The sequence below is a fragment of the Bombyx mandarina genome, chromosome 18, assembly GCF_030267445.1.
Source record: "Bombyx mandarina strain Sakado chromosome 18, ASM3026744v2".
Classification (NCBI taxonomy): domain Eukaryota; kingdom Metazoa; phylum Arthropoda; class Insecta; order Lepidoptera; family Bombycidae; genus Bombyx; species Bombyx mandarina.
The window spans coordinates 2,363,916-2,390,216 of NC_143224.1; the positions used below are offsets into that span (position 1 = coordinate 2,363,916).

Sequence of the window (26,301 nt, forward strand, 5' to 3'; positions counted from 1 at the left end):
AAATTTAAGATCGCGTAAATGCACCCTCGTGATTTGTATTAAATTATGTGATAATAATATGTCGGTCATATTATCTGAATGTTAGTTCCGTTTAAAACATATAAAAGTGAATTTGCTTGTTTTTAAAACTTATCGCGTGAAGTTATCGTGTCCAAGCTATTGGACGCGATAAGTTGATGTCACTTACGTGCTAACATAAACTTTAGATAGCGTAACTTTGTTGCAACAATAAACTAGTTTTATTTGAATAAAGAGAGAAATAACTACCTATCATACTCGGCGACTGCAATGCTAAAGTCGGAGATACTACCAATGATGACCATATTCGCAACATTGTAGGAAGGTTTGGGTTGGGTACTAGGAGCAGTCGTGGCCAACGACTGGTGGAGTACTGCATTGAGAGGAATCTTTGCATTACAAACACGCAATTCCAACACCACCCAAGACGCTTATACACATGGACTTCCCCTGGGGCGCGGTATAGGAATCAGATCGATTACATACCCGTGAACACACGCTGGAAGTCGTCCGTCGTAAATGTGAAGACGTATCCTGGAGCGGAATGCGGCTCTGATCACAACTTACTAGTGGCAAAATTCGCACTCAGGCTAAGGGCTCCTAGAAAACCAATAAAACATAAGCTCAGAATACCAGACAATCCTCCTGAAAGAGCTCATTTTCGGTCTGTCCTTGAGATGAAACTCTCGGAATCCCCGGGCCCAATTGAAGATAATGAAAATCTATGCTGGAATCATCTGAAAACCCATATAAATGCTACGATAGACATAATTAGGGCGACTGGAAGGGAGAATGATACGTCGGGTAGAATAAGTCGTGGATAGCCGTCGATACGTTGAAACTGATCCGTAACTGCAAGGAGCAAAGAATGAAGGGTCCTGAAGTCAGGGAGATATACTCCGAGCTGTGGAATGAAGTTAAGAAGAATTCTCGTCAGGACAAAAACAATTTTCTCTCAAACATTTGCGTAGAGATAGAAAATGATTACTTGAAATTCCAGACATCAGACTTATTCAAGAAGGTCCGCCTTATATCCAAGCAGTTCAAACCGAAAACATGGGTGATTAATGACGAGGATGGCAATTCAATTCACGACTTGGACGCAATAGCTGAGAGGTGGTGTGGATACTGTGAAAGGCTTTATGACCAGCAACCGGATGCCTCATACGGCTTTCTGAAATAACAGCAGCCATAGCAGCATTGAAAAGCAAGAAACCTGGAGCTTTCTGTTCTACTAAGATTTGCAATAACTACAGGACACTGGCTCTGGTCTCTCACAGCAGTAAAATCCTCCTACATATAATTAATAACCGCTTAAGATATTTTCTCGACTGGCAGATTCCCCAAGAGCAGGCTGGTTTTGTCAAAGTTAGAGGCACTCGAGAGCAAATTCTCAATATTAGACAAATCATTGAGAAACCTTACGAATTTAACACCTCACTTGTTTCATCGTTACAGCAAGGCTTTTGACTGCGTTAACTGGCGAAGCCCATGGAGGGTACTCTGCGAACTAGGGGTTCCGGAACATTTGATTGCCTTGCTCCAGTCCACAGCTTGAACCAGCAGAGAAATGGGGCTTCTCATAAATAGAGCAAAGACTATAGAAAGTTATGGTGGTCGATCGCAGCCATTCTCTCACTATGACCAATAAACTAAACCTGGAAGTCGTAGAAGATTTCATTTATCTGGACTCCGTCATAGCTAGTAATGGATCCTCCGAAAAGGACATCAGAAGGCGGATTGGTATGGCAAAGAGAGCTATGTCCCAAATGGACTGTGTTTGGGCGGACAGAAACATCTCGAGGAATACCAAAAAGCCACCTCCCTCGTCTTTTCCATTTTTCTCTACGGCGCAGAGACTTGGACCCTCAAGAAAGCCGACCAACGCATCGACGCGTTTGAGATGTGGTGCTGGAGGAAAATGCTCGGGACTCGTTGGACAGAGCACAGAACCAACGAATCCATTCTTACCGAGCTCAAGATTACAATGCGCCTCAGTACTATATGCGCGCGGAGGAGTTTCGAGTTTTTTGGACATATCGCCAGAAAGAGAGGTGACAATCTGGAAAAGCTGCTGATAACAGGCAAGGTATGCGGTAAAAGACCCAGAGGCAGAAGTCCAATGCGCTGGTCGGACCAGATACGCTCCACTCTCAATACTTCAGTCCACGTTGCTATCCACACAGCCGAGGATAGGTAGGAGGGACGCAGAATAATCCAGGAGAAAGTTGTTAGAGGAGGCCACGACCCTCAGCACTGAGGATTATCGACGCAAGGAGGAGGATTTGAATAACTTCTTACCAGGATTATCGGGAATGACGTAAATTGAAATATGTAAACAATTAATAATTATAGCATAGAATAAAATAAAATAATCACCAAGACCAATTTTGTTCGACGCAGCGGATGATTCCCAAGAAGAAGAAAGAATTTTATTTATCTGGCAGCTCGCAATGGTAGTAGCATACCGTCACTCACAAGTTATCTCAGACGTACAGCCAACCTACCTATTTCTCTGGACTCTTTTTCAAACATAAAGGATATTAAAAGATAGGAGGGAAGATAATTCCAGAGCCAGGTACGGATGCGGCTCAAGTTTGTGTTTTAGTTGTAGTATCTATAGGGTTTAATTGAGGACAATTTCACCACAACTTCTTATTCAAAGGTAATACTTGTAGGTAAGCGTTACGCTACATACGCAGCAAATATTTTCGATGCGTTTATGTAAACGCCACGTTCTCTTAATTTCGCACTTGGATGCATTCGATGTACTATAGTGCATTTATTACTATATTGGTTGTGCGATGTCGAACTAGAACAGACTTTAGTAGTCGTAAAAGATGCCCAAAACACGTCATTACGGATCCTCCCGATCCATTAACGGTGCTTTTAGATACCTCAAGCACCGGTCATCGTTCTCGTCGAACCCGTCGCTTGCGACGAAGGGCTCGATGAGTAAATTATCCCTTAGAGACAGCCCACTGAGTTTCTCGCCGGATCTTCGCAGTGGGTCACGTTTACGATCCGGTGGTAGATTCTGCGAAGCACTGTCCTTGCTAGGATCAGTGTTAGCATCACTCCGGTTTGAGCCCCGTGAGCTCACCTACTAGTTAAGGTTACGCTGAAATAGCCTCTCAAGGCTATCAGCTTAGGTAGAAAAAAAAAGAACAAAAAAAGTAAAAGACAACAGAGGGATTCGTCAGAGAATCGAACCTATATTCTCTGAGGTATATACAAATGTACAGCGACCACATTGCTGGTAGCAGGAGGCGTTGCAGGCCCGCACGGATAGGTAAAATTATACGGTTTAGTTCTGATCATAGATTATACACTTATATATTTGACAGTTCTGATGTTGAGACTTGGAGCTCATATTTCAAGATGGGTGACGCTTTCGCGCTCTGATCTTAAATCTATATCGTTCATTGTATCAATAAGTCGTCATTCTAGTATTTATTTCTATAAACGATAGTTTTAAGTAGCCTATTTGCATAATCAAAAAAAAAAAACTATCGCCAGTCCATTTAAGTATGATTCATTTAATAAGAAAACGGAATAAGTACTAATCTTACTTGCTTTATCTTGGAGGAAAAAGTACGAGTGTGGTGACTAAAATTCGTCGAACATGAGCCAAGTAACGTGGGTTGTTGCTGCTTGTGGCGTTGACGTATGGGCCAAGGCATAAGAACGACAACCTTTCGATATTCATCGAATTCAGTTTATGATTAAAGTAATGAACGAGGGTAAGAATATAAAAAATAAATAGTCGTCCATGACTACGGAAGCCATTGAGTAATCGTAACGTCCGAAATAATATGATGACATTTATAAAAGGCGAGATGAATTCGTAAAAGTGTTTTTAATTATGTCTGCGAGTCTCAAAAACTGAAGGGAATACTAAGAATAATGGAGTTAAGGAGAATAGTGGAGCTCTAACACGTTTTAAAGTCGTCATAGAAAATATAAAAATGAATTACGGACCAGAAATAAAAAAAAAAAAAAATGTGTGGTGCCGTGGGACACCGGATAGGAACGAAGTTCCTTATTTATAAAAATATTAATTTTAAGTTCTATTCGAGGTATGAAGAAAATAAAACTGAAGGTTTCGCAACAACTCACGGTCATTCAGTAACGTGCGAACTTATTGTGGTACACTTCATTCACGGTTGTTTGCATAAGAGTTAGTGTATTGCGCAAACGAACGCTCTGAGATCGTGGTCAATGAATGATAAAAAAATATGTTACTTTTGTACGTTATTACAAAGTTAAGTCGTACACTGTGTGCATTACTAATAAAAATCTTACGTTACGGACGTTTTTCCCGGTTAGGGTACCCCTCCGCATCGTCCCATAAGAAACTTCGTTCCAAAACTAAAAAAAAAGCGGTTCGGTTTCATTGCTCGCTTGTCGCTTTTAACTCGAAATTACGAAGTAAGCAGGAAGCAAGCGTTTGATTCACCGGCGGTACCTACTCGACAATTGCTCCATGCTCTTGAAGTATCACCACTGTATACAAATCAAATCTGTCTTCTGGATAGAGATTTATACTACGTTTTCAATTTTCTGAAACAATATGCATAATATAAAGTTGCATATGACAATGCATGTGGGACGTAGGTACAGTATTTTTTTGACGCGCATAAACATTATTGCTTCGTAGGAAGATGATTGTGTTTAAATGAAATACAATTGTTTTTTTAATGAAATAGTAGCAACAGCAGCAGTAATGCGTTTCGGTTTGAAAGGTGGGGCAGCCGTTGTAACTATACTTGAGACCTTAGAACTTATATCTCAAGGTGGGTGGCGCATTTACGCTGTAGATGTCTATGGGCTCCAGTAACCACTTAACACCAGGTGGGCTGTGAGCTCGTCCACCCATCTAAGCAATAAATAAAAAAACATTTTCATGTGAAATATCATATTTAATGTCTCCACTAAATAGTTACAATAACTTTTACAAACCATAGGCTCTCAAAGTTTTTGGCACGTAAACGTCTTTAAGGTACACATTTCTACAATTGTATCGTTAAGGTATTTCTACAGTTGAATGGTATGACTCGGGATATAGGTTTTTGGAAGCAATGAGCAGCTTAGCAGTTCACCAATGAACTTTTTTACTGGTGATAGGACCTCTTGTGAGTTCGCACGGGTAGGTACCACCGCCCTGCCTATTCTGCCGTGAAGCAGTAATGCGTTTCAGTTTGAACGGTGGGGCAACCGTTGTAACTATACTGAGACATTAGAACTCATATCTCAAGGTGGGTGGCGGCATTTACGTTGTAGATATCTATGGGTTCCGGTAACCACTTAACACCACGTGGGCTGTGAGCTTGTCCACCCATCTATGCAATAAAAAAAACTGCAATGGTTGTTTTAGATTCAATGTCCTCGGCACTCCACTATTCCACCACATTCAGTCCATTAGACTGTGGTAAAGGTAAGTCTACAATAATTTTGGTTACAAACTTTAATAGTACTTTTTTGTGGTTCCGACGAGTCGTAGATATAATTAAATATATTTTACAGTTTATACTCGCATTTTGTCTGTATAAACTAGCACGTATAATGACAGTAAAAGATTAGGAAGGAAATTAAATAGATTAAACCCATAAAAGTTGTTTTAATTGCAAAGTTTAATGTTAAACTTTATTGTGTTTTTTTATGGTTCCGGCTCTTATAAGGAGAAGCGGTTGTCATTTCTGTCTGTCTGTCCGTCACATCGATATATATCGATGGTCCGTCACTTAAAACTTTTGTAAGGAAAGGCTAGAGGTGTAATGTTGAGAATACATAGTTATGAAACATAAATAGGTATGGCGGATGAAAATCATGGTAATCTCAAACTTCTCTGTCAATGTAATTAAAAGATTGAACCAATTTTGTGATTTATAGCCTATAGGGCCACTTTGACCGTGAGAGGGATGAGAATATGAGACGGGAAGGAGATGGTAAATACGTGTAAAAGCCTTAAAATAGTTTAATAATATTATTGGCGCGAAACTATTCTTTAATAATATATTAATTACTAGCTGATCCGGCAGACTTCTTAGTGCCGCAATCAATAAATAAAATACCTAAACGTTTGTATAAAATAAACTTAAAACAAACAAAAGGAATCCGTCCGACGGGGGACACATCAAAGGAAAAACAATGTTATTTTTATTGAATTCCGAGCATTTTCATATTTATCTACCTTTTAAACCTTTTGTGGACTGTGGACAAATAATTCAAGACCAAAATTAGCCAAATCAGTCCAGCCGTTCTCGAGTTTTAGCGAGACTAACGAACAGCAATTCATTTTTATATATACCTATATAGATTTTGTTGTTATTAATTGACTTGTGTTCTGCTTTCCCTGTCCGATTCCTCTGTAAATCGTTGCTGTTCCCGTTCATGAAACTTAACAGGTAAAGGGAACATTAATATTTAATTCACTGTTTCTGTTGTGCCCTTGTTTTAGTTCCGGTACACACAAAATACCAGAACAACTTTAGTGATGTGTGAGCTTGTGTTCAAAGGACCTTAGTTGGCATCCGAAACCTTCGGAACGCGAGTTTGATTCGCACTTATCCGATTTTTAAAGTTATACTTCTTTAGGCGCGTTATGAAAAAATTATGAGAGTGAAATTTTACGACACGCGCGCACCGTGACACAAAATTAACAGAATGAAGTTGCCCACTAAATCGCTCATTACAATACGACCGACGTAACTTGGCGAGTCTGAATATAGCCGCAGGTGAACTTTCCGAACCGTACCGAGAACTACCGAATTTATACGATGTCAAGAAAAGGGATGTCCAATATGCGTGTTTGGGGATGTTGTTTAACCGATTTTTTTTCAAATTGATTAAAATTTAAATAAATTTAATAAAAATAAAGTATAACTTCTTACGCGCGTACATAAGTACACGCACCCTTTTTTGAAGTAAATTGTAACATACCCGTATGCTTAGTGCGAGTTTTTTAACTTCTCGTTCGCGTAATTTTTAAAACGCGCGTTCACTCCTATAAAAACAAAAGCGTCCCTAGCGGCAAACGCCGGGACGTTATTCCAACTCCATACAAATTTGAGTTAACTTTTACGCGATCGACAAGTTAAAAACTCGAACTAAACACACCGATCTCGGCTATCCACTGAGAAACAAGAAATTTGTTGTACTTTTTATTTCAGCGCGTTCAAAAGCTAATAATGGGTGGGATCTTATAAAGCGGCTACTTAATGTGATTACATACAATCATGCAGTAGTCCTAAGACAACATGCTTTTATTGCTGAGCTTGTGTATTGCAAGACTTACGGTATTTCGGGACGATAGGGTAGCTCCGATTTTTGTGTTTTTTTGGATTTTATAATGTCATTAATTTTCCTGAATACCGTCTTAAATAATTGTTGACATGAGTTGGACTTATAACAGCTATCCAGCAATACTAACATTGAGGAAACAGTCAGCTCTAACCTTCTTAGTTAATTAAATAGTAGGGTTGCGCTAAAACAATGCAGTCGGAGATCTAACACCGAGCGTGTGTTACATATTGGTGAACTATTTTTAATATATAAAGAAAAGAAAAATTTGGAACTAGTAAGATAAAAATTAACAAGATTCAGTTTAGGTACACTTGTCAATCACGTCATTATCACTAGTTTGGGTGGAATGACAAGGGAGATGTTCCACCGTATTGCTCGGTAGACCGACAGTATGAACGTCGATCAGAACTTGTATAAATGTAAGTTTATCTTGAAAACGTCGGTAGCGTAATTCAGGTATTCGCCGTATTTCTCTTGTTCTATGACAGACCGTCGATCTACGAGCAATACTTGAAGTATTCCCGCATTTTCCTGCCGAGCTGCTAAAACAATTTCATAAGTAAACTTCAATTTCAAATAAGATATTCTAAGTAAATATTTCGAACTTTGACCAACTATAATATTCAGTCCAAGTTCTTAGTAAGAAACCCGTTAAAGTTTTACTAATAAATGAAGAAATTTTGAAGAAAAACATTATCGTTTTAACGATTACCAACTTTATTACTCATAAAAGGACGATACACGTAATTACGGATCCTCCCGATCCTTTAACGGTGCTTTTAGGTACCTCAAGCACCGGTCACCGTCCTATTATAGACACAGCCCACTGAGTTTCACGCCGGATCTTCTCAGTGGGTCGCGTTTCCGATCCGGTGGTAGATTCTGCGTAGCACTGCTCTTGTTATGACTACTGTTAGCAACACTCCGGTTTGAGTCCCGTGACCTCACCTACACGTCAAGGAGAAGCTGAATTAGCCTCTCAAGGCTATCAGCATAGGTAGGGGAAAAAAAAAGACTAGGACTGTCCTAATCCGCGAACAATCGGAGACATTGGCTCGCTTATGTCGTCACCATATAATGATATTAGGAGCATAAATATTCTATGTACCGGCAGCTGTACTTCGTTTAATAAAGGCTGAACCACTTGGTGGATTAACATGACTTTCGTCGTCGATCGTAAAGAAAAAACGACCGTGTTCATAATTCAATAAGCGTCCGTGGAGCTGCGCTTAACATTTTAGGGAGCTACGCCCACTTTTTCGGGTTAATAAACCGTCTATATATAGATGTTTGTATTGTCTATGCTCTGATTAAGAGGATGTAATCCGCTGTTTCACGCCGGATCTTCTCAGTGGGTCGCGATTCCGGTCCTTCCGATCCGTTGGTAAATTCTGTGAAGCACAGCTCTTGCTAGGGCTGATGTTAGTAAGTCCTCCTAGGTTAAGCCCCGTGAGCTAACTGACCAGATCGCGCGTATTTGGAATAGGCCCTTATACTACCAACGATTATTAGATGTGTTAGTTGTGTCATAACAGGCAGACTTAAAGTGGCAGATGTGTAAGGAAAATTAATACAAGCAGTGTTGGTGATTCTAAGCCTTATTTCTTTATTCAACAGACATCATTATGTGACATTATGAAGTCGTCGTGGCCTAAAGGATAAGATGTCCCGTGCATTCGTGTTGAGCGATGCACCGGTGTTCAAATCCCAGGCGGGTATCAATTTTTGAAAGACGTACTCAACAAAAGTTCACGATTGACTTCTGCGGTGAAGGAATAGTATCGTGTAATAAAAATCAAACCCGCAAAATTATAATTTGCGTAATTATTGGTGGTAGGACCTCTTGTGAGTCCACACGGGTAAGTACCACCACCCTGCCTATTTCTGCCGTGAAGCAGTAATGCGTTTCAATTTGAAGGGTGGGGCAGCCGTTGTAACTAACTATACTTGAGACCTTAGCACTTATATCTCAAGGTGGGTGGCGCATTTACATTGTAGATGTCTATGGGCTCCAGTAACCACTTAACACCAGGTGGGCTGTGAGCTCGTCCATCCATCTAAGCAACAAAAAAAAAACATCAACGCAATTTTTTACCGCAAGCGAATGTTGGAAAAGGTTTAATTAAAAAAAAATCTGCCTAAACTAGCGTTGCCATTTAAATTCACCTTGAAAACGGACATATCAATGTAGGATGTATCTACATAGCTTATTGGCGACAAAATACATTACCGAATATTGCGAACACCCACACATATCCAAGATTAAACAATTTGTTCCGATCGCGGCGAGATCTGAAACGTCAATGAATTGGCCACTCGATTCGTCTAACGTTTAAGATGATTGCCGTAATGAGGATGCCATCGGCTGCCTATCGGTTTTATGAATTGATCGTAATTGACGGCTATGAGCGTTGCCAAACTCACAGTTAAATATATCAAACTACATAGGTATCTAAATTTACAAAGTCTTATAATTTAAAATCTATAATGCATTAATTCGGTGCGACCGATCAATTTGACTACCATATTATTATAATTATCAGAAGATGAACGTACTATTTACCAATAGGATTTTAATTGAAGGGAGTTTTTGAACTACTTTTTAATAATTTACCGTTGTAAATTTTACTGTGCTTAAAAAAATGTATACCCTCTAAATTAGAGATAGTTTAATTCTTACCCGCTATTAATTATTGGGATTGTGGTGCCTGTCGTTACCGGATCAAATTAGCAATCGTTCACTTTTAGTTACATGTTTAGTTACATGCACACTTTGAAATATTTTTTGAAAACATGAGATGAATTTCCCCTTTTTTTTTTTTTTTTTGTTGCCTTTGTAGGCAGACGGGCATACGGCCCACCTGATGGTGAGTGGTTACCGACGCCCATGGACTTCAGCAATGCCAGGGGCAGAGCCAAGCCGCTGCCTACCGCTTAATACTCTCCACAAGCCTCGTTTGAAGAAGGACATGTCATAGCGCTCGGGAAACACCAGGGAGGGGAGCTCATTCCATAGCCGGATGGTACGTGGCAAAAAAGATCTCTGTAAACGCACTGTGGATGACCGCAGTGGCTCCAGGTAGTATGGATGAACTCTACTCCGGTGGCGGGCGGTGCGATGGTAAAAACGAGATGCTGGTATCATCTCGAACAATTCCTCAGAGCACTCCCCATGGAACATACGGTATAAAATACAAAGGAAACCGAAGTCCCTCCGCAAACCCAGAGGCTCCAAACGCTTTGTGGCGGATAAACGAACATAGTCCCAAGAATATCCTGCAAGGATCCAACAAATAGAGAGGCAACAGACTCTCTAATCTGCCAGTGTAGAAAGAACTCCGTGAATTTTGATGGGTGCTTCAGAATTAGGTACTGTGACTCCCCTATTCGTTTATACAATAAATTAGAAAGCCCAACTAATAATAGAAGGCGGATAATTCCAAGAAATCCTACAGCAAAAGGAACGAGAAGCAATTTTTCAACAGACAACATCCACGGAGAAAAAAAACGTAGTTTAAACTCAATAGAGGATTAATCTTGACAAAAATAAAATAGTACGCTGCTTTTTCGTCCTAAATCCTTTATAGAGTCAAAATAATGAGGATTGCAGTCGTAGCTTCAGAGAGCTACTCTGCTAAGCGAAAAGCAGTAGCTGAACATTGGATAGCATAGGATCGAGGGGAATTGGAAGGAAGGAAATCGAGAGAAATCGGAAGGAAGAGGAAGAGAGGAACGGGTTTACTGTCAGTAGGACCTCTTGTGAGTCCGTAAATCGAAGGTACCACCACCCTGCCTATTTCGGCCCTGAAGCAGTAATGCGTTTCGGTTTGAAGGGTGGGGCAGCCGTTGTAACTATACTGAGATCTTAGAACTCATATCTCAAGGTGGGTGGCGGCACTTAGGTTGTAGATGTCTATGGGCTCCGGTAACCACTTAACGCCAGGTGGGCTGTGTGCTCGTGAAAAAGGAATGGAGACGACCCAAGATCGGACATGAGGAATTGGTGTAAATTTCTTTCGTATCACTGTTGCCCATGGACATAGCATGCAGCAGTGCCGTAAGCAAAGCCGCTATGTGCCGGATATTTCTAGAGCTTATATTAATTTGTGGCGGTAGCCATCACAGAACACAGGAAGTTTCACAGATGCCTGAATCTCGCTTACGACATTTTCAAGATAAAGCGCATATATACAAGTTCCGAACAACAACATTTGGGGGCTCGACGAGTAAATTAACTCTCAGACACAGCCCACTGAGTTTCTCGCCGGATCTTCTCAGTGGGTCGCGTTTCCGATCCGGTGGTAGATTCTGCGAAGCACGGCTCTTGCTAGGGTTCGTGTTAGCAACGTCAGAACGTCAACGTTCGTGTTAGCCTCAATCAGGTTTGAGCCCCGTGAGCTCACCTACTAATTAGGGTTACGCTGGAATAGCCTCTCAAGGCTACCAGCTAAGGTAGGAAAAAAAAAAAACATTTGGACTGTCGGTCTACCGAGCAATATCATCCGCTCGGTGGAAGATCTTCGCTCCGTCGTTAAACATCCCAAACTGGTGACCCCGACGTGATCTGAACACGCAACCTTCTGATCTAGAGTCAGATCAATACATTTTTCGCTAAGTTAGCTCATCCTAAACATATAATCTAAGCATCGATATATGTAATAGTAAAATCATTATAAAATTACAAAAAAAATATGCACATTTTATGACCATTCATTGTGGGTACAGTCATAATTGGTATGTACACTACGAGTAATTGTACCTAAAATCATTACAATGTCATTAGTAATAATAATTTTATAGAAAACACAGCGCTAAGCGTGTGTCGTTAGTATATGATAAGTTTATTTATACAATTGGTGTACCTAACTTCAATTGCTGTTTTTCGATTGTAAATATAGCAAAATTATAAATTTCATGTTATATTTGCAAGTCGCAACGGAACGTCGCAGTGTTCAAATGAGGTATTGGAGAAAAATAATCGTAGATAAGTGAACGAGATCACAGTCCAACTGTTGTTAAGTTACTGGAGCTCACATTGCATGGTGAATTCCGTCATCCAATACCCACGTCATCGAAGTCTCAGCTGCGTCGTGTAGTCCGTTAAATAGACTAACACAACTCGTTTTTTTATTGCTTTGATGGGTGGACGAGCTCGCGGCCCACCTGATGTTAAGTTTTTTTTTATGTTTGAGAGATTACTGGTTGCCCGAAGGCCTTTTCAGTTTTACCAGGGCAGGTGGGCGAGCAAGGGCTCAGCCAGGAGGGGTGGGATTTGCTAACAGCTGCCCGAGCGCCTTCGAAGGAGACCTAACAACTCAAAAGTAGCTGCTTCGCGAATGAATCTACTACCGGATCGGAATCGCGACCCGCTGAGAAGATCCGGCGAGAAACTCAGCGCGCCGATGTTTAGGTTAGGTGGTGTTTAGTGGTTACCGAAGCCCATATACATCTACAACGTATATCTTTTATAGATCTTTGTAATCAATAAAAAAGCGTCAGATATAGTAATAATAAAAAATGCGCAATTAAGTAGCAAAAGTGGCTTTAACAATATCTGCCAACGTAGTTGAGGCGTTCGTCAGTCATCCATAAATAAAATGATTGGTCCTTAACGTCTTTGCAGCGGCAAGTAAAATCATAAAACTTCATCTGGTGCGGCGGTGGGTCGAAATGCATCCCCAATGATATTTCTACCAGTGCGTCTTTTGCGGTCTTTCGCGACCCCCAGCACTGGTGTGGATTAAAATGCTATAGCTTTGCGAAAACATATTATATACAATTATTTTACATACTGTAAAAATTACCTTGAACCCAACTTATTTAGGTTCGTTTCGCCCATGAATCTGACAAACAGGAAATGAGGAATAAACCAAGAAAAGCGGCGGGCCGATATCGACCTGATCCGCACTAAAAAGTATTTTCGGTAGTGATGGGACAAACAAAAATAAGGGGATATCGAAAATAAATCAAGTAGCGTAAAAAAAATGAGAAAAATAATTTTATTATCTTAGGTAATGCCCGTGTCTTTGAAACATCTTTTAGAGCGTACCAGAGAGAGGGACATAGTTTTCTTCCTTCGCACCAGCCCGAAGTACCACGACTGGTCGATATGAGCTTGTTCCGTAGTGTACTTGATAGTGAAATGAAGCGGTTTACTTAATGAAAATCTATATATTAATACGTGAAGGAAAAACAAGTTTGTACCCCTTTTTTCGAAAATTGCGCGGACGAAGGAGTATGAAATTTCTCACACTTATAGAGAAAATAGAGAAGGAGTCCACAATGCTAATATTTTTTAAAAATAATTCATAAAAGATACTTTGTTTACTGTCAATTGGGAAACTTTTGTTATTGTTTAAAGTCCGTGGTCGAATTGAAAATAGATTAATATTGTTTGTCTTTAATATAATTGATCTATAGTGCAGTTTTGGCGAATACTGTGATAATATTATCGAATTATAATAGTGTTTGACAATAGAAGCATAATAATGTTTAAACTTATAATTTCATTTAATTATAGTCGAATTTCGACTACTGCGGGGCCACTACTTATAATAAAAATGAAAGACACCGGCTGTGAAATCACGTTTAATTAGACGATAATAATTTAAAATTACTTACAGTCTAGAAATACTTCACATATGTTTTTTTTGTTTGTTTATTGAGTAATTCCAATATTATTACGCATACAAGTTCTACAATAATTAACATATAAAATTAATTAACAGTTTCTTTTTCTTTTTTTATAAATAGTATAATTAATAAATAGGAAATTATAGTTCATTACTTAAAACCCTTAACAAGTTATTCAATAGCTACTTATAATTAAATAAGAAGTTAATTATAATTAAACAAGAAGAAGGTAACGAATATGAAAAATATGAATAATGTTAGTGAAAAATATTTTTTTATCGTCAGATGGTGGTAAATCGTAATGGCAGCTGAATAATTACTGTAAAGGTCACAAAAAGTTACAGAAACTACAGGAAACAAATCGTTTCATTGTTCTGTGATCGTAACAAGCATCGTTTCTCAAACTGTGAGATGATTATTAAAGTTTTTATATTCTATATACTTAGGTAGGTATAAAATATTTTTCATTAACACTTTCATACACATATAATTTGACTAGAACGAGATATCATATTCAATACGGAATTACAAATCTCTCACGATGCTTTTTATTTTTCATATTCTATGTATTTATCTTCTAGCTTTCTATAATTTTTAAATGAATTTTTCTTTTTTAAATTTGAATTAATCACATACTTGCCGAGTTAAGTTTCTTTTAAATTACACAATATCAACACAGTACAGCCATATTCGCTGTCAAGAATCTCTTACACGTAGCAAAACTCTTTAAGGGCCTGTATTAAATCCAGCTGTGGTGCATTGTATTCAGTTTGTTTATCGATAATTGTGTTATGATCGAAACGTGGGCTTAATCGAGTGATCATAGTGTTTGTGTCGTGACTATATACGTTGGAACGTTGGCCATAATGTTGGTTTCGTGTTGGCTGAGTTGTGTGGCGTGTTTGTTGTCTACCGGCCGAGACCTGTCCACAGCAGTCCCGGGTCGTGATGGTTGGCCGCCGGGTACTCACCGTCCATCTCCAAGTTCGATCTGCGGTTGTAAGATCTACGTACAACGATATTTTATACTATAGTTTTACGTTCAACATTCAATGCATCGTAGACTAATGATTGATTGACTAATGAGTTCATAAAACTAATATCTAATTGCGTTAAGTAATTATTGTGTAATTAATGCATAATTTTATTGCGTAATTAATTGCATTTCCAGTATCAAGAAAAAGCAAATCGTCACTGTCAAACCAAAATCTGCTATGTGCAAAAAATCTATTTTGAATTAACGAGTAAAAAATTTTTCGTATAAAATTTTATATGAAGGTGAAACTTTAAGAACTATATCAAACGAAAGCTATAGATAAATATTAAAGCTATAGACACATAACAGTTTTTTTATACGGTAGATAGGGCTGTGAACTATACGAAAAGTTTAAAAAGTAAAAATCTCAAAAGTGCACATAGCAGATTTTGGTTTGACAACGACGAAATACAGCAATGTAATTAAAAATGACAACATTTTGACAAGCACTGTCCTTTCGCAGTTTGTTAAAAAATAATCATGGACTTTATATACCTACGATGGATGTTATTAGTGAGATTTGCGATGATGAAGGTTGATACTACGATAATTCATTCTGAGCCAGGTTTCGTGGCTTATAGTGACTATCAAGCAAGCGGCTGCCTTAAAGGCTAACATTCCTGTCTGTTTCTCACTTGGAGCATGCATTCTAGATCATACGACCATTGACTACAGGCAATGGCGTAAAGATCTAAACTCGCGTCCGGGGCGCAATACGTTTTTAGACGCCCCCTTTTTTCCTTTTTATTTACCATTTAACATTTATTATACTACACAACAAACTGGTGGTTTATTGCTAGTAGGACGTCTTGAGAGTCTGAACGTTTAGGTTCCAGCACCCCGCCTATTTCTGCCGTGAAGCAGTAATGCGTTTCGGTTTGAAGGGTGTGGCAGCGGTTGTAACTGTACTGAGACCTTAGAATTCATATCTCAAGGTGGGTGGGGACATTTACCTGGTAGATGTCTATGGGCTCCAGTAACCACTTAACACCAGGTGGGCTGTGAGCTCGTCCATCCATCTAAGCAATAAAAAATAAAATAAAATATATCCCAGAAACCAAAAACAAACAAAAATATTTAGCAATTTTTTTGTTTTGCGGAATATTTGGGCCCCTTTACATGATGGCCCCCATTGTCTCTTCCCTCGCTACGCCACTTACTACGGGTCCCCTTACGATAGGCTGTCACAAGGTGAGCATATTAGCGGATTAAAAGCTACTGGATTTCTTGATTCTAATATGCTGATGACTATATCATTACTAAGAGAAGAGAATGCTTGGTAACTATCAGTTGTATTGTGCCCACCTGATGTTGTTTGAAGGTCGGAACGGTCGAAGATTGTTGATTTTGCCGAAGCCACCGCCGCCGCCGCCACCGCCACTACCTGTGAAAGAATGAGTAGAATAAATAAAACATATTTTCCTGTTTACCATTTTATTTTTGACGTCAAATAAAAAAAAATGAGAATCGTTTTTTATTTAAGTAGGTCTGTACAGGCACATTTAAACCTTACAAACAATTAGGAGCGCAGTTTCGTCACTGAAATCGGCTGCTTTTGTTTGAGTTAATGCGGTAATTTAATGGCTCCTCTTCACAATCGGCCATGATGGGTCTACAAATGATCGTCCATCATCGCTGCCATGATCGGGCAACTCTCCACACAATCGTGAACGTTCATTTACTAACTGTCTACTGATATGTTAGGACGTCTAGGTATCGATGATGGAAATCGAGGAGATCGCGGCTGCGGCAATATTTTCAGTTAGCTCATATAGTCATTTATCTAATGTGCGCGAAAAAAGAATCGTGAAAGCTTTTTTCTTATTGCCCTTGTAGACAGATGAGCATATGGCCCACCTGATGGTGAGTGGTTATAATCGCCCATGGACTTCTAGCTAAGCTAGGAGCAGAACCAAGCCGCTGCCTACCGATAACGATAAACAAGATGGAGGTAGAGAAGGTGGTGGATGGTAGCTATCAATCGGAACAAAACAAGGTCTACGCAACCATAGTTCTGTAGTCGACTAAACGGCGATGGTGTGGTCACACAATCATGGGCCATCATTCCTTTGATCTACCGACACAACGCCAATTGCGCACGATCATGCGTAATGATGGCCGATCACAGACATGTATGCCTTCTACACTATCGTGAGTTTCTATAATCGCCCATCATGGCCGATTGTGAAGAGGAGCCATAAGACGTTACTTCAAAACTTTGTCGACCTCGACTCAATCGAGGAAACTTTAATGTTCGTCTCGAAAAATCCTCGAAATGGGTATTCAAGTTTGATTGCGTTAAATTTGATTGTTGCAAGTATTCACGGCTCATCTGTGGATAAGTGCCTGTCGGAGCCTATAACTAACACAACGTGAATGCTGCCACTCACCATGACCATGACATGGCCATGAAAATTCAAGCTAGCGATCGTAGTTCTTACTGGTGGTGGGACGTCTTGTTTCGCACGGGAGGTACGTTGGTACCTGCCTATTTCTACCCCTACCCCTGCCTGCCTTGTCTATTTCTGTCCCTACGCCTGCATGCCATGCCTATTTCTGCCGTGAATTAGTAATGCACTTCGGTTTAAAAGGTGGGGCTATCGTTGTACTGTAAAACTAAGACTTAATATTCATGTTTCAAGGCAGGTGACGACAGTATTTACGTTGCCTGAATGCCATTACAAATTCCAATTCCAAATTCCAAAGTGCGTCGAACTATTGACGCACTTTCGGTATTAAAATTTAAGTGTGTTTCTTACACTTGTGGTGGGACCTCTTGTGAGTCCGCATGGGTAGGTACCACCGCCTTGCCTATTTCTGTCGTGAAGCAGTAATGCCTTTCGGCTTGAAGAATGGGGCAGCCGTTATAACTATACTGAGACTTGAGTGGTCGTGATATAGTGTTGGAGGGGGCAGACTTGATGCGTCTCATGATGTCCCGCCATCTCTTTCTGCTCGAGGTCACTTATTTAGCGGACCTACCGCTGTAGTTTTAATTTGGTAGGTTCACCGCACTGTTGACCTCCCGCGCGGTTTTGTAGCCATAGTAGTATAGTAGTACCCATATAATTAGTTTTAATTTCTTCTTCTTAGTCGTACGCTGCTAGCGGAGTGGTCATTATGTATTGTCTTATTGCTTGGTTGCGGCTTTTACGAGACATCTCCATCTCTATATATTTGAGGCGGTGCGTGTATATTCAGTTTTAATTATAGCAATTTAATCTATGTATTCGTACCTAAACAGTTTCGAAGTTGCGACTGTCTGAACCAAGCCTGAAAATACCGCTGGACTACTAGTGTGAATACTAACAATCGTTTCCTAAGGAGAGAAGTGATTCAGCTTCCAAGAAGTGTCCGCAGGAAGCAAAATAAACTATCCTTAACTAATCTAATTGACGCACATGATGCGTTGATGTAAACCATCTCGTTGGGGTCACCAAAGGACAAGTCTGGATTCATTAAATTCGGTGTTCGTGTTGACATCATGTTTATCGGTGATGTTCTCGTAAGGATCTCAAATTATTATTGAAAATTAAATTCAAGTTTTTAGTGAATTCAATTTTGTTGACAACGAAAGGGGTATGCGTGGACTCAAACTTTAAAATTACGTTCTTTGGTGGTAACACGGAATGTAGGACTACTTCGCTACATAAATAGACAGAATAGTGATAACCCGTTTTATCAAGGCAAGCCCCGTCACCTAAGAAAGCTGTAAAGTTTTTAACATTTCCGAAATATTACAGAGAAAAAACTAAGACGAACTTAAGTCAAAAAAAGAAATAAATTAGGATATACATCTCAACGAAACAGAAACAAAAGAATCAAATTTTTAAAAATGGCTTCAACTTAATTTTATGAAAAAGAATATTATTAATGTAGTAGTAGAAGTTATTTTGAACCTGAAATAATATAGGAGTCATATCTTTTTAAAATTTAAATCGGTCCAACTGAGAAGCTTCGGAGTTTAAATAACAAATAAAAACATCAAAATCAGTTTACCTAGAAACTAGTTCTGAGGTAAATAACAACACATAAAAACAGTCTTATTCAGACCCTCCTCTTCTTTGAAGTCGTTTAATAAGCTCATTACGGTCATCTGTGCGATCCGTCTTGTTGACATTTAAGGATGTTTTTTTTTAATATACAAAGTACAAAAAGAAACTTCTGTAGAAAGTTCATCACATATATGTTTACAAAATTTACAATATATTTTGTTTGGTACGTGGGCAGAGTCAATGATAGCGACGTAGGAGGAAAACGCACACCCACTTAAACATTCAGGCCCTTTTGTTGCAAACTTTGACCTTAAAACGATTTACTTCCTTTGTACACGACATAAATAAATATAGTTGTTTCTGTCCTTGATTTTGAAATCATTTAACAACGAGTGGACAGAAAGGTCGTCGTCGTTCTACAACAAAAAAAAAAGAGCATTGAGAGTGCAGTTTTTTTTTATTGCCTTTGAAGGCAGACGAGCATACGGCCCACCTGATGGTAAGCGGATACCGTCGCTCATGAACGTCAGCAATGCCAGGGATAGAGCCAAGCCGCTGCCTACAGATGTCTATGGTCTACATTATATTCAACTATAAAAACGACCCAAATCCGGATTGTACTGAAAAAGAGCTTTCCTATCATGTCTGCTTCACTAAGCTGAATTTGAATTGGTACTTGACCAGTCTCGAACCTGCGACCGATCGAGCGCGATTGCAATCCGATTAAAAGGTCATGACAACAAGTGCTTGACATTTTTCCTATGCACCAGGAAGTACTAGAATACACGAAACTCATTAAACTTCCGGCATCGCGTCACCTGGGGGACTTTGTAACGGCCGTCTATATATAGAACCGATGCAAGTTTAATTAGTTTGTCTGTTCGTTTCCCGAGGTCTATCGCGAGATAACACCGGGAATAAAAATGCATGATTTAAAAAAAAAAACTTCGGTTTTGATATAACTAGTTTTGATATAACTGGAATTTGATTGAAGGATATTTTTGAGTTAGAATATACCGGATCAGAAAACAACGTGGGTACTTAGAAGTTAACCGTTACCATAATGTATACAGAAAACAAAGGGTAATGGAAATAAGCAGTACATTATTGTATTAGTGGTTTATGGATTGTAAGGCGTGGATTAAAAAGAAATGGTTACATTATTGTCTATTTGTGCAGGCGAGCCAATGGATCGCCTGATGGTGTGTCGTTATCCCTTACGGATCCATCAGATCCAATAACCCTTGCATTAGACACCTTTAGCTCTAACACTCGGAGTAGGGACCCCGGTAACCGTACTCGTCGAACTCGGCAAAGAGTTTGACGTGCAACCTAACCTAAACATCAGCCCGCTGAGTTTCTCGCCGGATCTTCTCAGCGGGTTGCGTTTCCGATCCGGTAGTAGATTCATTCGCAAAGCAGCTACTCTTGAGTTGTTAGGTCTCCTTGGATGCGCTCGGGCAGCTGCTAGCAAAGCCCACGCCTCCTGGCTGACCTGTCCTGGTAAAACTGGAAAGGCTTTCGGGCCACCAGTAATCTCCCAAACAAAAAAATAAGTCTTTATCTTCGCCCGTGGACAAAAGCAATATCATGTTTGCAGACAAACTGCTACCGCTTACGACTCTTTGACACATATTACGCATTGTCTATTTTTTATGGTCATGATTAACCGAATAATTATATTTTTGGTATGTTTATTAGTCAACTCCGATTAGCCAAACCCTTTTTGCTGATTAATCCCTAATTTGAAGTCTAAAGGGATCTATCAATACACACATCGAGGTATATGTATATGAGTATATGTTTACAGATTTAAGCGCATTGTCACTCATTCATCACGAGATCTCCGAAAATATTAGACTGATGGATTTCCTCTTGGGACAAATAGTCTCTTTGCGTTATAGACACCCATCAAGAACAGATCTACGTGAATTCTATTTAAAATGGATTTTTCTTTTACCATCGCATACACCGCCGAGTCATATGTCTCTTGAATTAACCATACCAGACCTTTAGATACAACAGTGCAAATAGCAACATATTGAGGCAGGATCAAGTACCACTATCCAGCCAGTTTCTGCCGAAAATCAGTCATGCGTTCCAGTTTGAAGAACAGAATTTACATAAAACAATTGAAACTTTGATCTCATATCTCATGGAGTCAAATCTTTACACGTTCCACATCCAAATGAAACCGAAATATCTTTGGCGGGAATAGTAATAGTATGCGTAGTGAATTATTGGGATGGCGCCACCTTTGGAGTTTGTTAGTTACTAATTACCGCGAGTATCCAAAGCGCGGTTCTAACTCCCGGTCGATAACGCTTCACTGGTAGCTGCCTAGATGGCGGCGCATTATGTAGTGCATGCATGTACCTACGTAAAAGCTACGTGAGCTTCGTCACCCCCCCGCCGCCCGCGTGCTACTATCGCCGACGACCGCACTACAGTCACTGGCAAGGTCTACAGGTGAGTGCGAGTTCCTCTTATTTAATGCCATTTTATTGCTGCTTCCATGTGATCATTCGCCCGCCCGCTCGCTTATGTGTATTTAGTTTCTATTTCTAGTCTAGTTAGTCCCTTTGTTTACCGCAATATACTTTTACCGCTCCGCCAATTATAAGTGACGAACATTTGTCACATACCGCTTAGGACGGCTATTTACACGCCTTTCTACCCCCGCATTATATGCTCCCGCCGCAGGAGGGCTATTTACACGCCCTTCTGCCAACCCAATCTTTAAGAAGGTTAACTCCAATCGGATATTGAAGCAGGACCAGTGTTGGGCCATGTGTTTGTCAAACTTACCGGCACCGCTTCCAGGAGCCTGGACGACCGAAGGCGGTTGGACGAATGTGGACCGCTGCTGCGGGGACAGCGAGGCCAGGGTTTCCACGTTGTCGCGCAGGAAATTGAAGTACGAGCTCATGTCGTTTAGCACACCTGCGAAACGGCGAATCGAATTAGGTATTTAATTAAACAATGGCTTTGATCAACCAGTGGATCCTAAAATCCTGTCCAAATCTTTTTCGATGGCGAGATTAAAATCGGAAACAGCCGCCACGAGATTGTAATTGTGATTTTGTTAACTCGACTTGGGTAGCTGCATACGTGTGATGATGTCTTAAGACCATGTTACTTTCCATGTACCATGCTACATGTTAATGTTATTACTGGTGGTAGGACCTCTTGTGAGTCCGCGCGGGTAGGTACCACCACCCCGCCTAATTCTGCCGTGAAGCAGTAATGCGTTTCGGTTTGAAGGGTGGGGCAGCCGTTGTAACTATACTTGAGACCTTAGAACTTATATCTCAAGGTGTGTGGCGCATTTTCGTTGTAGATGTCTATGGGCGCCAGTAACCACTTAACAGCAGGTGGGCTGAGAGTTCGTCCATCCATTTAAGCAATAAAAAAAATATGCAAACACAACAGCGCATAACGAAAACCGTAAAGGAGTAAATAGATGAGTAATCGAAACGCCAAGACGAGGTCTTAAAGGAGATCCCAAATGATGGTAAAATAATGTATGTTCCCAACAAGTGTATCGTAAATTGATTTATTGGTGTTTTGTTTGTCAATTGCACGACATATTACCTTATGTATCGAGCTTTTTAATGCGCGTTAGGATGCTATATGGAAGAAACTTTTCCAGAAGGATAAAATTACGGTAGGTACGTTTATTTTCGTTTTTTGACGCTCGTGTAAATTTTTATTCGGTCATGGATTGTTATCGATGAGTGCGGATAATCGGTCTGTGGGTCATTTGGCTAAAATGTCCGGTTATAATCACACGTATGTTCCATAGAGAGTGCTCTGAGGAATTGTTCGAGATGATACCGGCATCTCGTTTTTACCATCGCACCGCCCGCCACCGGAGTAGAGTTCATCCATAATTCCTGGAGCCACTGCGGTCATCCACAGTGCGTTTCCAGAGATCTTTTTTGCCACGTACCATCCGGCTATGGAATGAGCTCCCCTCCACGGTGTTTCCCGAGCGCTATGACATGTCCTTCTTCAAACGAGGCTTGTGGAGAGTATTAAGCGGTAGGCAGCGGCTTGGCTCTGCCCCTGGCATTGCTGAAGTCCATGGGCGACGGTAAACACTCACCATCAGGTGGGCCGTATGCCCGTCTGCTTACAAAGGCAATAAAAAAAAAACATTTTGACTAGATTTAATGGTTTTTATTGTCAACAAGTCTGAGGCTTTTATTTTATTGCTTAGATGGGTGGACGAGTTAAGTGGTTACTGGAGCCCATAGAATGTACAACGTAAATGCGACACCCACCTTGAGATATAAGTTCAGAGGTCTCAATTTAGTTACAACGATTGCCCCATCCTTCAAACTGAAACGCATTACTGCTTCACGGCAGAAATTGGCAAGGCAGTGGTACCTGTCGACGCGGACTCACAAGAGGTCCTACCTACCTTTTATTGGCATTTCGGGAAGAAGCTATGATAACCTAAGCTACGTTGTTTCTTTGTCAAACAGAAGACGCGCGCTTTTCAACAAACTTATCATTCCAAAAAATCCATAATCATAAAAAAACGTTAATGCAAGTCATAACTTAGTCGTGGAGTTGATTTCAACACTGTCGAGCACTGGAGAACATCTTGGCTCTTTAAAAAACATTATGTAGCATTTTCCTAGTTCACTGATCGAGAATATCAAAAGGCGAATGCTTTCTCGGATAAGATTTACGTCGGTGGTAACTAACTGAATTAAATTACAAATAATAAATTACAAATAAAAAAATTAAAAAGATTAAAATTGATTGCCGTTGCTAAATTTTACGCGAATAGATCACAAACCGCACTGCTTCCTCTCTTACTGGGCATACTTAATTAGCAAAGGCGGCAATAATTTGTTTAGATCGGATGTTAATATATTCTAGTCTTTTTTCTCTACCTATGCTGATAGCCCTGAGAAGCTATTTCAGCTTGTGAGCTCACGGGGCTCAAACCGGTGTTGCTAACACTGGCCCTAGCAAGAGCAGTGCTTCGCAGAATCTACCACCGGATCGGAAACGCGACCCACTGAGAAGATCCGGCGAGAAACTCAGCGGACTAATTCTAGTGTAGTCTAAGCTTGTATCCAGCGATGCAGTTAGAGTTCAATGTCCTCAGACAAATGCAAATTTTTCTATTAAAACATAATTTGTTATTTATTCACGAATTAATTCAAAGATGAAGAAATACTGAACGGTTTATTTACTAAACGATCGATGTTTTTTTACACTTTGTTTTTTAAATCAAACCCTAAATTATAATTAACGTAATTACTGGTGGTGGTGGGTGGTTGACACTCCAAAAACAACAAAACAAATCACAGAGGCGCGATATCCAAGAAATAGCCTTTTCGAATCATATTATTTTATTGATAGCAATCGAATACAATACTTAATCCAAAAATAACATATCTACAAAAACAACGGAAATAGAACCGGATATCATTAGATGATATAATATATAAGTTTTTGTACGAATAACTGAATGCAATTTATATATGTAATAAAATTTTTGATGACATGATAATAAATATTATCATAATATCTTACTAAGCATAAATGAGAATAAAATGAATAATTTAGATTTTGATGTTCAATGATAAATCTATTCGTAATAAGTACCCGAGAGAAAATAAGAAATTTGTCGTGTAAATTCATCTTATGCACCGCAAATGTTTATGAAGGGATCTTTACTGGTGGTAGGACGTCTTGTGAGGCCGCGCAGGTAGGTACCACCACCCTGCCTATTTCTGCCGTGAAGCAGTAATGCGTTTCGGTTTGAAGGGTGGGGCAGCCGTTGTAACTATACTTGAGACCTTAGAACTTATATCTGAAGATGGGTGGCGCATTTACGTTGTAGATGTCTATGGGCTCCAGTAACCACTCAACACCAGGTGGGCTGTGAGATCGTCCATCCATCTAAGCTATAAAAGAAAAGACCTCAGGGTCAACATGGGCGAGCTTGTGGAGCCGGTGTGGCGTAAGCAATACTATTAGATATTCTTAACACGTCGAATGAGTTTTGGTCTAATAGCACAGGGAAAGTCGGTTGGATTTTCTCTCATGTCTGTTATTTGACTTTTCGGAAAATAACGAGTAACCACTCCAGTAACCACTTAACTCCAGGTGAGCTCGTCCAACCAACTAAGCAATAAAAATATATATCGTGTTATGTGGTCTCGTCGTCTAAGGCCGGACATTGTGCGGACAATGTGTTCGGCGTTGCTTACCGACGCCCACATATGGAGTGAAGTCCTTACCGAGCGCCGGCGTTGGCTGTCGTCGTCGACGTCCAGAATTCAAAGCCGACGCTACCGCCGATCGCTTCTCTGAATTGAACCTGAGAAAGAGTTTAAACCATATGATTAATGCGCAAAACAAAAAGCGGTACATCGGATAAGACCTATAAGCGGTATCGCGTCTGCCTCGCTTCCTAGATACAAAGCCTTCAACTAAGCTTAGTTTGGGATTATTGTTTTTATTGCCTTTGTAAGCAGACGAGCACACGGCCCACCTGATGGAAAGTGGTCACCGTCGCTAATGGACGTCAGAAATGCCAGGGGCAGAGCCAAGACGCCATTAGTACTCTCCGCAAGCCTCGTTTGAAGAAGGACATGTCATAGCGCTCGGGAAACACCGTGGAGGGGAGTTCATTCCAAAGCCGGATTTGGAAACGCACTGACGATGAACGCAGCGGTTCCATATAATATGGATGAACTCTGCTCCGATGGCGGGAGGTGCGATGATAAAAAGGAGATTTGGGAATCATCTCGAATAATTAACGGGATCTTGGTAATTTACTGTTTATTCCGTGGTATACTCTTATCACCGCACAGTCTACCAGTAAATAACTGTTCATGCTAGTGCCGTGTGTGTGGATACAGGAGGTCAGTAGGAGATTATCTGTGAATCAACCCCACGACGCTTCATGAAACTTTGAAGAAGCAGCGGGTTGTTTGTGGAACACATCATGTGGAATCACATGGAATTTCTCGCGCATATGAGCGATGATGACCACTGAGCTTCAAGTGAACCGCAGCCTCGTTTGCCATCGAAGGTAATTTTTTTTTTTTTGTAGCGAATTGTGTTCATTAACTCAATAAATCGTACCGTCATTGATGACAGTTACAACTACCAATGGTTAAAACGCGTGATGAAGATTCAAAGCACTTAAAATTGTAAATTTTCTCCAAGTAAGTTATTTAGTTACAGTTTGGCGAGCAAGCTGCACAGCATTGACTTCATTTGATAGGCTTCTTGGCGCATTGCTGGACATATTAGTCAGGCGCACTACCAGTTACTTTTTAA

General features: G+C 40.1%; 1 protein-coding gene and 1 pseudogene across 5 annotated transcripts in view; one reads left to right on the top strand and one right to left on the bottom strand.

The window, feature by feature from the left end:
- Positions 1 to 272: 272 nt before the first annotated feature.
- LOC149500933 (uncharacterized) lies at positions 273 to 2,278 on the top strand (annotated as a pseudogene).
- An 11,634-nt stretch (positions 2,279 to 13,912) lies between these two features.
- Positions 13,913 to 26,301, bottom strand: part of LOC114248213 (uncharacterized) — a 35,097-nt gene continuing 22,708 nt past the window's right edge. Inside the window, exons 3-6 of one of the 5 annotated variants that reach the window (XM_028181375.2) lie at positions 25,254 to 25,333; positions 21,796 to 21,930; positions 16,298 to 16,376; positions 13,913 to 14,934 (exon numbers count right to left, since the gene is read on the bottom strand). In XM_028181375.2, coding sequence (XP_028037176.2) covers positions 14,664 to 14,934; positions 16,298 to 16,376; positions 21,796 to 21,930; positions 25,254 to 25,333 — 565 coding nt within the window. In that variant the 3' untranslated portion in view covers positions 13,913 to 14,663. Of the gene's footprint in view, positions 14,963 to 16,297; positions 16,377 to 21,795; positions 21,931 to 25,223; positions 25,334 to 26,301 lie in introns of all 5 variants that reach the window. The other 4 variants (XM_089734906.1, XM_089734909.1, XM_089734908.1 and 1 more) reach the window with 4 other exon arrangements.